The 14,203-nt window shown below is 37.8% G+C and overlaps 1 protein-coding gene across 1 annotated transcript in view; it reads left to right on the top strand.

The window, feature by feature from the left end:
* The first annotated feature begins 246 nt into the window (after positions 1 to 246).
* LOC149276953 (synaptotagmin-9-like) overlaps positions 247 to 14,203 on the top strand; it is a 73,294-nt gene continuing 59,337 nt past the window's right edge. Inside the window, exon 1 of the mRNA XM_089503242.1 lies at positions 247 to 409. Coding sequence (XP_089359368.1) covers positions 262 to 409 — 148 coding nt within the window. The 5' untranslated portion in view covers positions 247 to 261. The remainder of the gene's footprint in view (positions 410 to 14,203) is intronic.

Here is a 14,203-nt window from a genome sequence, read left to right as displayed (position 1 = left end):
TGTTGGGTGTTGCTGCTGTGGAGAGATTCTCTCAGCAGGTGGGAGCTGAGAGGACCCACTTGGGTGGGAACAAGGTGGGTTCATCAAGCTTTGAGTTGAGTCCATGAAGGTGCCAGAGCTCTCTGTTTAGGAGGCACCACACACCCTGTGCTCTGCCCAGCCCCAGGGTGGATTGCCCTCTCTGCCTCACAGGGTGGGGAGGGGAAGAGATTTGACCATCAGGGCAACAAGCACCTGGCTTCACAAGGATGCTGGTAGGAAATGCCTGAAGACAAAGAGCGTGAGACTTGTCTGAAAGCGGTCAAACTGGTGGTGGATCTGTGCTCCAGTGGTATTGTAGAAAGCGAAGATTGTCTGGATTTTGTCCACTACCTAAGGGACCAGAGTAGACCTCGTCTATCAGATCAAGGTAAAACCTGCCCAACACCACTATAAGTACACACCAAACGGTTTTCCTAACTATTCCAGTATCCACCTGTCTTTATATAGCAGTTATTCCTCCCCATTGACACTGAAAATGTATGATTACACATGTTTTATTTTCCTATCTACACCCTCTCTTTATAGCATTGACTCAACTTGCTGTTGTCTACTTCTTGTAGAACTTCACTCTCCATCAATCCCAACCAACAGTGTTCTACAGCTGGAGATGTCACTCAGATGAGATGCCTGGTCATCTGTCTTTTTCTGTCTCTTTTTTTCTCTTGTGCTGTCATACAGTATCATGTTTCTCCACTGATGATTTTAATTTTATTTTGTTGTTCTCGAACTTCTTGTTATGGGGCATCAAGTGGAGTGATTTTTTGATTGTGTTTAGTTTGAGTGGTATCCAGAAGCATTTAGGGTGAAGGCTCTCTAAACAGACCCCTGGTTCAGAAATCCTTTGGTACAGCAAAGTTGCATGATGTGTATATTGCTATCGTAGTGCATTAACTAATTGGTTTTTGTTGTTTAATCCAGACATATTTTAAATGAGAAAAAAAAATCCTATTCTTAAATCTGAACGACTGAGTAATAGTGCTTAACTGTTTCTGTGCCGCAAAGGTTTCATGTCTTGCTTACAGCACCCCTATGGTTAATACAGGATAAGGCTCTTAGAAATACACATTTTAGATTCAATTCTGCAATCATCAAGTGTCCTTTTATAAAGAATCTGTAAAAATGCTTTAGTATCAAATATTTGTAGTAACACTATATAAGTGATTATTTGTTTTCAAAGTGAAATTCATTATTTATCCAATTTAACCCTTTATGTGCAGGCAATAAGCCATAAATGAACATTAACAGGTGGATATTTGAATCATATGCAGACATTTACAATATGGAATCATAACTGAGTTATGTTTCAGTATGAGGTCTATTTATTTCCCAATAAAGTTTTACTCTTCCATGTCAAGAGATTAACCAAACACACATAGAACAGTTTGCGGGACTGACACAAATATATGCAACACTTAAGTCTTCTATGGTGCTTAAGCTTCTTAAAATTGCATTACTGTTTCCAACAATGTGGGGGAAGTGATTTTCCTATGCACAGTCTATGGGTAAAGCCGTGGATTTCTGGAATGTGGAGGAAGTCATTTTTTGTGTACTCCGCACTGCGTGCTGTGTTTTCTGTCGTCACCATTACTCATGGCGCTCTCTAGAGAGTAAGCGCAAACGAAAATTGCTTTCTTCATGATAATGGTAACAATAGATATATTGTTTACACCCCACCTAGTTTTTAATGGAAAAAACATTTTATGGAAGAGCAACAATGTAATATAGAGGAAAGCCTACTTCTTCACATACAACTACTATGCAGTTTTCATCTTGGGCTGATTGAACACTAGACAATTATGACCTGCTGTCTATGGTGGTAGTAGTAGCCAATGTTAAGCTCTCCAGCTGTTAAGTGACTACAATTTCCATGTAGTACAGAAAGAACCCAAATGAAACACCATGGTGGAAACATAGTATTCAGTGGCAGATAAGAACCATTCGTCCGACCTAGTCTTCCAAGACTCAGACCTTAGATCAGGATAGCTTTATGCCTATCCCACCCATGTTTAAGTTCCTTCACTGTGTTAGAAGTTGCAGTTCTACAGTACTTGAAGAACTCCTTGTCCTTTCAAAATCGTTAAAGTCTGTGTCTTATCCGGAATACATTTTGTTAAAATATACCCAGTGGGTTATGACATTAAGAAGAGAAGCAGCAGTGACCTGGTCCTGAACACCAGGAATCTAGCAGAGGGGAACAGAGACGTGCGTCATTCCAACAGCTCCCATTCCTCACTCCCCATGAATGGATTTCCAGTGTTGGAACCATCACTACCTTTGTGAAGCCATTTGAGTGCAGAGAGGAAAAGAGACTTCTGATTGCTTCCAGGGGGATTTCAAATCCCCTGCCCCTGACAGATGAGAAGGAACAGCTGACAGGGCCGTAGATATTTTTCTTGTTAGACATAGCTAGCCTAAGAGCACAATCAGAACATTTTTGTGAGCTGATTCATAGAAGCTGATCTTAAGTACAGAGAATTTAAGTGCAGACAGTCCATCTTCGTTTTTAAGGTTTTTTTTAAGAGATTCATTTATTTTTTGCAATCCAGAGGCCTTGCAGAGAAACATTTATTATTTATAATGAACTAACATATTCTGAAGTGCTCTACAGTAGGGTTTGCAGGGAGATTGAATGGACATTTTATGATCTAATATTTCATGATCACTCATTCATGGAAGCTGTTGCTTCGATCATCATCAGCATTTTGGGCAAATTTCTAAAATTCTCCATATCATCACATCTACTGTTTCATTTAGATGTGAAATGTATTACAGGTTAATTATAAAGGAGTAAACCCTGTGATCTTCTCCTGTAAGAATGTTGAGCCTGAATAATGCATGGTTAGAGTGGAGAGCTCTCAATCTATGAATAAAGCTTTGTGCGGGGTCATGTTAGCGATGAAAGCTCTCAGGGTTAGCCCAACATAATGCTTTGTGAAGTCACTGCATTAAAATATTCTACTTACCATTATCTTCCTCACAGCTTCCGTTATCACATTTTTCTTCCTCGGTGCTGTCCGCACATGTGGTGCTGAAATACTTTGAAGTGTTAAAATTAAGTTATGCTTCATATTTAAAAAAAAATAAATTATTTTTTGCAACTGGTGAAATATTCTCTTCCAAAAAATACATGTTTTTTTGAAGGCTTAAAATGTTTAAATGTTTGCCGACACTAGAGTAGGAACACCAAACTTTTTCATGCTGGTTGGTGACTTACATACACGTCTCAAAACCCCCCATCACATAGTACATGAGCATCAATGTCTCTTTTACGCCTCTGCTCATTAAGGGTTCACCCGTCACACCCTTACAGTTTACATTTTTAAACGACATATTTATATTTTTCAAATATTTGAAATATTTATGTTATAAATATAAGTATATTTTTTCAAATAACAAAACATGGTAGAACAGACACTGGGATAATAAAAGCCAAGGAGAACTGTGGCAAAAGATTCTGGGGTAATGTGAAATAAGACGACTTTATTTTAAGGGTAGTTGATACCTGACACATACTGCTGAGGATTTCCCCCCGAAATATTTAATACAATAGTTACGTAAGGCTAACCTCATGAACATTTATATATATATATATACTGTATGTATATCTCTTAAAAGTAGATGGGTCCACTGATTATCTCCTATGTTTCTATGTAGAGATGGGGTATTCAGCAAAACAGCTGTCACTTTTTCACCATTTACACTTGAAAAGGTCAGGTTTTTTTCTAAATCAGGGTCGGGGAACCTATGACTTCAGCATCTACTTTAACTTAAGGTGCTTTCAAGGCTGAGTGTTCCAAGAGCAGTGTATATTTAATTGCCATATCCCAGCTCCAGCCTTGTAAAATGAGCCTTAAGGCAGGTATATGGAAATGTGTGTCCAAAAATATCTGAAGCTGATAAACTGTTATAGAAAAAGTAAAAAAAAAAAACCCCACAGCATATAAATTATGATGCGTAGCCACTTGACAGGTCTAGATACATCAGTGGTTTTGTTTCCAAGTTGCAATAATAGCCCTAAACGAACTCGCCTGTAGTCCGCTATGAAGGCAAGATAGTTCTCCCAATGACCGGTTTTCCTAATATATCTCTGATATATCAGCAGATTATGACTGCACACATTAACATATCTATGGTAGAAGACACTGCACATCTGATGAAGGGATTATAATGACTAATTTGTGAAATTAGTATAATTGGATGTAACGCAAGGAGGTTTTATTTTACTGAGAGGGTGGTAGGTAAGTAGAATAGCCTCCCATCAGAAGTGGTAGAGGCTAATACAGTGAGGGAATTTAAACATGGATGGGATAGACATATGGCTCCTGAATCTAAGATGCGACCAACGACTAATTATGGTTGAGTCATTTCATCAAGTAAAATGGGAAGACTAGATGGGCCAAACGTTTCCTATCTATCGTCAAATTCTAGAATGCTCAATGAAAACAGTAATGATTATAAAGCTGGGGATCTCTGGATCCACAATAAAATGTTCATGCTTTAGTAAAGCTTGATTGCAGAATTCTTCTAAAGAAAGCTAAAAAAGCATTGTGCGTACTAATTGAGCAAACATGTTTCCCCTGAGAAAATGTTCTAGTGCATTAGTGGAAAAGGTATCATAAGACATTGTAAATGCTTCCTGTGTTTGCTTAAAATCGTGCTATTAATACAAATATGGATACCTAGTTGGTTCCAGACGGAGTGCGTCTGTTATCACAGTTCATAAAAATCATCCTGATGCAGGATATTTGCCATATATCACCCCAGTTTTAACATCTGCAAATGTCACACCCATAGCTAGATTTAAAGAAGTAATTAATAAAGGTTTTTAATCAGTGGCGCCAGGGCAACGTTTTTTAATAACTATTCAGCCATCTTCAATAAAGAAGTAGCATCAAAGTAGGCATGGATGTCCACAGAAATTGTTCTGGGTGGGATGGCAAAACATGCCCCCTGCTCAAAGAGTGGGGCATAGATGGGATAAGGTGGAGCAACAGTGGGGCTTTTATGAACCCCCAATTCCAATGTGGTGTGGTATCATCACAATGACATTGATCATCATAGTTGATGCTGTAGTAGCCTCTTCTGTACAATACACAGATAGACACACTTGTCCTGGCATCGTGGCAACCTCAGGTCAAGAGCTGGAAGGTTTATGGCTTGGTTGTTAAGGGAAAACTTATTGTGTGGCCCCATTGATGCAGCTACTACTACTTTGACGAAGTGGCAGGTTAAGCAATATATGGCTATATAATGTGACGGAATCCCCAATATTTATGCCTTAGGTACTTTTTCAATGGTATACTATGTGTGGGTTCTAGCAGCAACCTGGGAATCTGAGTATGCCTTTAATGGTTTTTAGGTGGTGCGCTCCCCCTAGTCTATCTATTCTGTCCCCATTGGCCATTGGAGGTTGGTCACACCACTTCAATGATAGCCCAACTCCACCAGCTGAACTTCCCAGGACGCGTAACTCTTGGCCCAGCCTTGGCCGCAATGTATCTTGTCTAGCAGGAAGGTTTAAGCCACTTTAATGAGAGCCTTGGATTTAATTATAAAACTGTTACGTTTTAATATGTTTCTCATGTGTTGGAGGAAAAATGGGGGAACATTAAACAATTTCATATCCAAATAACAAAATTATATAAAAGAACAGAAATAGCAAAGTTTCCACTATGTAATTTTTTACATTTTTTCCTGTGTTAAAACTATAATATGTTACTGCCAGAGTAATTGAAAGTTGTTACTTATAAAATGAAGTAATTAGGTATAATGGAACAATCGTTATATTGTATAAAATGTAACTGATCAGATTTGCAGGAATGTGAAAACCAAGTAGTGGATGTTTATTTTAAACATATATATATATATTACAAGACGACCCCCTAAAATCTGAATATTAATTTAGAAAAAAAGAAAAAGCCTGAATGTAAGACGAGCCTATAGGAAAAAAAAATACTACTAAATATCAATTGAGGTATTTTTTTATATTTAATAAAAGCTATGATTGAGAAAAATATTTTTTCTGTTTTTATTTCCTTTTATTTGCCAACCTGCCCCCAGGCTTGCCACTCTGGCATATAGGGGGTTAAAATACATAGCATGGGACAGAGTGGCATATGGGGATATAAAGCATTTCTGGAGGCAGAGTGGCATCTAGGGGGCTAAAGGGCATTTCTGGAGGCAGAGTCACATACAGGGGTTAAAAGGCATATCATGGGGCACTCTGCCTCCAGTAAAGCCTTATGCCACCCATATAACACTCCCCCCCCCCAACATACCAGTGCTTCTGACTCCCTGATGTCTGGTGGGGGCAGCAGGTGTTCCGCCGGAACTTCTATGAGCACCGGAAGGTCTGTGACGCCGGTGCTGCGTCATAGAGGCTAAAGCGGAAGTACAAGCAGTAGCGTGGGTTTTCTGCGTTCATCAAGCGGATGTTTGCCGGCTGGCAGACAAGAGAATTCCCCGCAGTGCTGCATCGGTGACGCCCGGTGTAAGTGCCGGCAGCAGTTTAGGTTACCAGACAGAAGGATCCAAGTCCCCTGCAGCGCTGCGGGGGATCAGGATCTTAGTCTCATAGTCAAACCTCATTTGAGGTCTGATTAGAAGACGACCTCAATGAGGGGAAGACTAGGGGTATTTTTCAGAGCATTTGAGCAAGTACGGTACATCTTTTTAAAAAATTTTATTAATAGACTGTGATCCAGGGACACAAATACATCACGTTTTCAGCATAATACTTTCAAAGTTGTTTATTGATATACAACATTAGTTATTTGATTACATGTTAATTAGAGAAATCATTAAACGCTGGCAGAATTACACCCCACGGGAAAAGCCCAGAGACACACTCTAGCCAAATCTGTTTTATGGCATTTCAAGCAATAAAACTACCCTGTATAGCTTCTGTCATTGCGGTGGAGTCCAGGGTCCAAATGTTTATGTAGGGTTATTACTGGTGTTATAGCGGTAACAGGACCCTAAACTTTGTGGGACCTTAAAGCATTTAGTCCTTAAAGGGAAACTTGCACCAAATGTTTTTATTACTACTCTCAGATTAAAATCAAATTTTCAAAGAATATTGCGCTGCTTTCTTTTTAAAAAAAAATAGTTTTAATTTTTGCATAACAAAATCTTTTCAGGCAGCTGCACATTTAGCCGTTTGTGTCGAAACTACTAGACACACACCCTGACTTCTTATCATACTGCTTTATGGTAAACAATGGAATGCCTCGGCTTTAATTGACATTCTTACTAATGAAAGTCTATGGACGAACTGAATTTATTAGCGTTGTAAAGAGTCGGCTCAGTGTGGTGTTTGAGCAGGAAAGTCACCCAAAAATATCAGATAACTGAAAATAATGTTATTGCCAATGACAACCTTCGTTACTGTACACAGAGTTGTATTTTATCCTCAAGAATAATATATATATTTTTTTTATATAAAGGTTCCTTTTTAAACTGATTTATGTAGACTTAGATTATGTAGTCTCTCTAGGTCTCTCTCTCTAGAGCTCTCTAGGTCTCAGTTGGAAATTCTATGACATTATACATGGTGACCATGAACTGGGACAGGTTCTTTGACCATACAACCTTCTAGCCTCCATAACATACATCTTATGTGTGCTAGGTATCAGGTACATAAATCCACAAGTGACAGGTTCAGAATGTGCCGTTCCCAGCTATGTAGGAATGCGTTCCAAGTGTTACGATGAATGCACACACGTCTCCGCTTTGTCTCTATTAATAAAACTGGCTTGCACGTATTTGTGGAGACTTTGCATAGAAGTCATACAGCAATCAGCTGCCTTTCATTATAAGCTTAACCTCAGTGGGAAAGTGATTTTCAGCGTTACTTCCGTAAAGTGCTAAAATCCTGTTTTTTTAATAAACAGCTATAAATATAGGCACAAATTCAGGCATTCTAAAATTTATTTAGGGAAGGATTTATTCCTCGGGCTTTGTAATCACATATTGAAGAGAATTACAGCCGTTCAGGCATGTTCTTCTTTAATTCAGGTCACTGTTAGCATTTACTCAATCTTAAAGATGAGAGCTCTTGGTAAAGATTAAGCAAATGATTGGTCTCCAGATGGCAAGTTTGCAATGTTTTCTGAAGACTGGGCTTTTTTGGACAAAACAGAAGTGTGACTCTCATTAAGTTTGTAAGTACAATACTTACTACTTTTCAGTGTGTAAGGATTATATTCATACAAGCCAAGAAACAATGAATTTTAATTTAGTAATTTTATCTCCACTGTAATCTTAATATGGCTCCAAAATGTGAATGATAATTTGCATATGGGGTTGCTTTTTGAGGTCACATAAGCAGAGTAGTTTGCTTATATATATATATACAAATAAATCTCTTTAAAAACTGTTAATTTCTGCACCGATTCTTCAATTATTTTTAATTTCTAGTACTAGTCACCAGCCAAGCCAGAGCATTGGGTCCGGCTCATGAGCCAAGGTAGACTCATCTGCTAGATAGAAAAGGTCTTCACACATGTTCTTTTTGACAAAGTACTGTATATGAAGGGCGTGAGCAGAGGTTATATCAATTTATCAAGCTGTACTGTGGGGTAATAAGTACATTTTCCAAGTTTGGGTGCTGATTAATGTATACATTAGGGTATAGGATTGCCATATGGCCCTAAATTCCTAGAGATTGACCTTGCTCAAAGGAATATGCCCATTATCATATTTATAGTTAGATGGTTCCTAGGCACAGATATGATAGATCTTCCTCCCGTCCAGCCATGTGCACCTTGATACAGCTTAGCAAACACCCAACTTCATCATTGTATGCAGAGTAGGGCTCAAGATTCCTTTGAGAAGACTTCTGTCCCTCTTGTACCTGTAGATTTTCCTAATCTTTGCTGTATTTTTCATGTTCCATTGTAGTCTAGCCAGTTGACCACCACTTTTCTACAGGTTGGATATATTCTATTTTGTTTTTTGTAACGCAAATTAAATCAAAGTTAATAAAATTAAAAATGCTCCAAAATGAATCATAATAGCAAATATTTTAGGAGACTAAATCTTCACTTTATTTCTTCCAAACAACAAGCTTTGTATATAATGAGAAAAAAAAATCTATAATCCTCAAAGAAATGTTGCCATAATTATTTGGACTAAATGACATCTTTTGCGTCAAGATGTTCTTTACTCCTAATTAGAGTCAACAGCATATGAGCTGAATTCTTCTGAGAAAGAATAAGTGGCAGATTTTAAATAAATAGCAAGAAAATGCAACATGAAATCTACTTAGACATTTTGATAAGATGTTATTACTCAAATTTACATAAAAAGGACACCAATTTTTCTTACTATTAGTACGGTCTAAATAAAACCCTGCGATAACGACAAAACATACCATAAAATTATGTTTGAATTTCCACTAAAAAAAAGAAACTTAGTTAAAATGTGGAGTCGTTAAAGAGAGTATTTGCTGTGTGCTCTCATGTAGATCTTTTTCTCCCATCTATGCAATGATAGGAAGGTCCCTGGCTTTGCCCCCAAGGGAAGGGGCGTGGCAGGTGCATGTCGAGCATCTGGGTCGGTCTTTTAAACTGATCCTTAGGTCCGCCCACTTTACATACTACTTCCTGTTTGTTTCCATACCCATAGGTCTCCCAACTCAGCTCCCCTCTTTCCCATTCCAATGTGTAATTCCCAGTATAATTGATATCAAGACTTTAATGCATTCACGTGGGCCTATGAAAGCGATGTAAGTGTAATTAGGTGTAGTAAATTACATTTTAAAAAAAACAAAAACAGAATGTGGTGGCAAATATGAACCCGTTTGGCCTATCTAGTTCTTCTCTTCATCCCCCATATGGTTATTTAAATGCAAATGTATACTTACTGTAATTAGCATGCATAATAAAGTCATAATATAAGCATGCTTCTCTGTGCTTATTTTAAATATAGAATGACACTGGACTCTTCTCTGGAAATGTACCTGAAAATCTTTTATAGATAATCAAATATGACTCTAGACTGTAATTAAGACCTTGATGTTATTTCCCAAATGATCCATTGCCCCTTGGGTTTGATCAGTCATTCAACAAGTCTACAACATAGTTTTCTTTGATGGTTTGCTGCAACAAAGTCACATATAGATAGATAGATAGATAGATAGATAGATAGATAGATAGATAGATAGATAGATATTACATAAAATCTAGAGATTTATAACTTGATGCCAGATAAACATTTTGTCCGTCAGTTCCTATGAGAAATGTTTCCTTGTTAGATGTGCACAGCCATCATTGCTTAAATTCCCATATTATTTTAATCTGGAGAAATACAAACATAAGAAACATGACTTTGTATGGTATACATAAGATAAAAGGGCACGGGAGCAGAAAGGCATGAAATCAGGTGGCTGACTGTACTGAGCTATGTTGTTCATGATATCCAACAGCCTCATGTTACTTGTATGAGAGAAAAATAAATAACAGGAATCCATGACACCAGGCTAGACAATCAAGTGTTTTTCCTTGCAGAAAAAAGTGTGAAATCCAAAAAAAGGGGGTGTTGGTATACTGATAAATTAAAAAAATCTGAGCTTTTATATTCATTGAGTTCATACATGTATACTGTATTTACCTATAGACTTTCCATTATATTTTCAAAATTCTCTCCAGAAGATTCATACTCCTTTCATCCTCTGTTCTTTCCCCATCCCATCTTGCTATTAACGGTCCACTGTATTTGTATTACTTGATTGTCTAAAAAGACGGACACCACTTTAGAACCCCAGTTACTAAATTACGAAGGATTCTGTTGTTACTATACTTGTTAAAAGGAAAACCGGATACAGATGAAGGCGGTGAACCTAATAATACGCTCAACCAAGGCCAATGGCCTTCTACATTCAGATTGTCTTTTAAACAGCCAGTGTCGACAAGCCATAATCTGATCTGTGGTGCACTTTTGTAACCGAAACAAGGTGTTTAGGAATATAGTTAGAAGACAAGTGGCCAAACAGTATTTTCAGCTCATGTGAGCTTAAGTCCAGGAGCCTACTCAGCTCTTCCCAATGGGGATTTACGTGAGCCTAAGCCGACCTGGAAGGCAAATCCGTCTAAAGCTCTTCTTTATTCTGTGAGGGCAAATTGCAACCAAGGCAGTGCCTACCTTATCGATAGTTTGGCTCACACCATAATATGGATAGCTCCCTCACTTCTACAAATATTGTACGTACAATTTCTTGCGTTGACATGGTGGGGGCAGCGGTGTTCCAAAACCATTCTACTGCTAACGTGACAAACATTAATCATTTATTAACTTACTCTTGTTATAAGTCTGTTTAGCTATTTTATATTGTTTGCTTTGATTCTCCGTTAAGACATAAAGTATTTTTCTTGAAATAAACGTAAGAAAATGCATTTTCTGACGCCAAGGAAGCTGCTCTACTGATTTTTGTTCTTCATTCCAAGTTCACAGCTTAGCTATAGAGAAGGAACATTCCCTCAATCCTGTAGCTCGCAAAATGTTCATTGTGAAACTTGAAAAGATGATGAATGCGGACAGATGGAGAATGATGTTAACAATTGTTTTAACACCATCTACCCATGCTTAAAATAGAGTTCTCCTGTGAAGAGCTGAATTTAATTGACACCACAATGAGAGCAGACAATGATAAAATATACACTCCCACACATTAAAAATACATTTAAATTGATTTGCACATATTATTCTACCCATAGAACTATGGGGGTTATGGAAAGGCAGAAAGAAAAAAGAGAGAAGGAAAGACAGAAAGAAAGAAAGAAAGAAAGAAAGAAAGAACGAAAGAGAAAAAGAGAAAAGGAAAGAAAGAAAAGTAGAGCATAATGCATTCTGTAGGCCATGGCAGGACCCCCTACACTGCCATTGGCCCTAATAGACATATTAGGCATTCCAGTGATTAATGCCCCTGTATCTCGGAGTCCAGAAATTATTTAATATTTAACAAAAACACATGTTGTTGACCATAGGCCTAATACTTTACAGCTTCAAAAATGCTACAAAAAACCCTGAGGCATTATTCCTATGTCTCATGGGTAGATAGTGTTGATCTGCAGCGACAGACAAATAAAAACTCACGATTCTCAGGATTTATATATTATTTAAGCATCATTAATGATTTGTACAATCTCAGTCCATTATGCCTTAGTTAATGCATTTATCTGCATATATATTGCTAAAATAAGACCAGTGTATTTTATATTGCTGGTTTTTAATTGTTTTTATTTTCTTTTTTTCATTTGTTTGTGATTTTAAGGAGGGGGTGGAAGATAAAAGAGTAGAGTGCAGAATATATATCTGCATATCATTACATGCCTTGTTAGCCTGATGGGTTGGCCCATATGAAAATGGTTATATAGGCGCTCCCTCTTTAGCCTTAAGACAGCAGGCAACCCTTCTGGATAGGGGACTGGTGGAACATTGATGAGTTGGTGGCGCATGTTCTCAATTTGTAGAATGCAAAACAGTGTCTCCCTTAGCTACATGGCAAAGGTATCACTAGGCAAATGCCTCTGGCACATGGAAAATCCAAGCCTGCTTGTCAAAAGTTAGGTAGGTGGCTAAGTGGGGATCCATCTGACCAGGTAAGAGGTCCAACCAAGCAGTCCAGGCTAAGGCTTCCATCATAATAAAAATTATGTTTTCTTCTCGAGGCATACGGTAGCATTACTATTATAATCGTATATAAGCAGCAGTATGGCTAGTCTCAGAAACAGGCCTATCCTAGACTAATAGCACCGGAAAGATTAACTCTTGAAAAACTACCCAATACTTGTTCTACAGTATATGCTGTAAAACCTTTCGGCGTCACATGTTTAATGAAAGGTTAAAGAAATCATCAAATACAGACATGTGAACACAATGGAACGTGAAGTGGATTTACATGTAAAGCATGGAACAGGATCTTACTTGATCACCATTCAAGATTACATTGATCCAAATTATTCAGTTTAACCAATTAGGAACGACTTTTCACAAGCATACAAAGTTATCAAAACAGATAATACCTTAACAATGTGAATTCAACCTTAGGGTAAGTGTTCTTTTTCAATATGCATGTCCGCTATGTATAGTACAGTTTAATTAACACCTTGAGGCTCGCTCGAGTTTAAGAGGGAAGATTAAAATATTGCATTGAGAACTGTTGTGACTGATCTATATTGTATTACCCCAAGCAGACAAGAAAACCGTATGTTGAATACACAATATGCATTCTCTGGTGTCCCAGACAGGACAAAGATAGAACTTGGCGGGACAGTTGAGAATAAAATTGGGACTGGATCACACAAAGCAGGACATTTGGGAGGCCTGCACACCATACACAAATAGATTCCGCAATTTCTTGTACTGTTTGTTTAACTGTTTGCAAATGAGAACTATTATTCTCCAAACGAGAACAAAATAATTAATAGGTCAGTGAATAAGATTAATCCCCTTGTAATCAGGCAACTTGGCCTACTAGTGAATCTAGTTCGCCAGGCCGTGACAACCAAGGCAATCAAGCGTTGTGATCAAAATAGTGGATGCTCATCTGGCATTAATTGGGTTAAGTTTATATAACATTTTTAAAATGTCTATACAGACTACTGACTTAGATCACAACATAGATAAACTTGAGATGGACGCAGCCTAAAACAGATGCATTAAATAAAAGAAGTCCAAGCTGTGCCTAGGTATCTTGACATCAGACTCGGGCTGCCCCTATGGCACTCTGGGCAAATGCCCGACATTGTGTGGTTGCCGGTTGGATACGCCCAGCCACACATTCCGTGAGCATAAAAAATAAAAAGGCCGCTGGCCTTATTGCACCTCAGGTTTGGTTTCCCCTAAAAGATTAGAAGAATGCTAGAGCGGATGCTGGGCTCCTTCTATAACCAGTATGTTTTAACCTGTAAGCTTGCCAGCTCCACCTAATGTATCGATTTGTTTTAGTCTGTCAATTCCAATCTCGTCATACCCTTTGAATATATATATATATGTAAACAGAGCTGCATACATTGTTGGGACTATATATATATATATAATAGTAATAATAGTAATAATAATAATCTGAGTTACTTTTAGATTTAACACATGGGTGTCAACACATGGTGATGCCATCTTTTACTTTATTATTCTACTGTAACATGGAATCAAACTATTATTT

Source organism: Sceloporus occidentalis, unplaced genomic scaffold (genome assembly GCF_023333645.1).
Source record: "Sceloporus occidentalis isolate IW3139 unplaced genomic scaffold, rSceOcc1.0.p SCAF_223, whole genome shotgun sequence".
NCBI classification, from domain to species: domain Eukaryota; kingdom Metazoa; phylum Chordata; class Lepidosauria; order Squamata; family Phrynosomatidae; genus Sceloporus; species Sceloporus occidentalis.
Note: the sequence above shows the minus strand (reverse complement) of the source record. Positions and strands in the feature narration are given on the sequence as shown.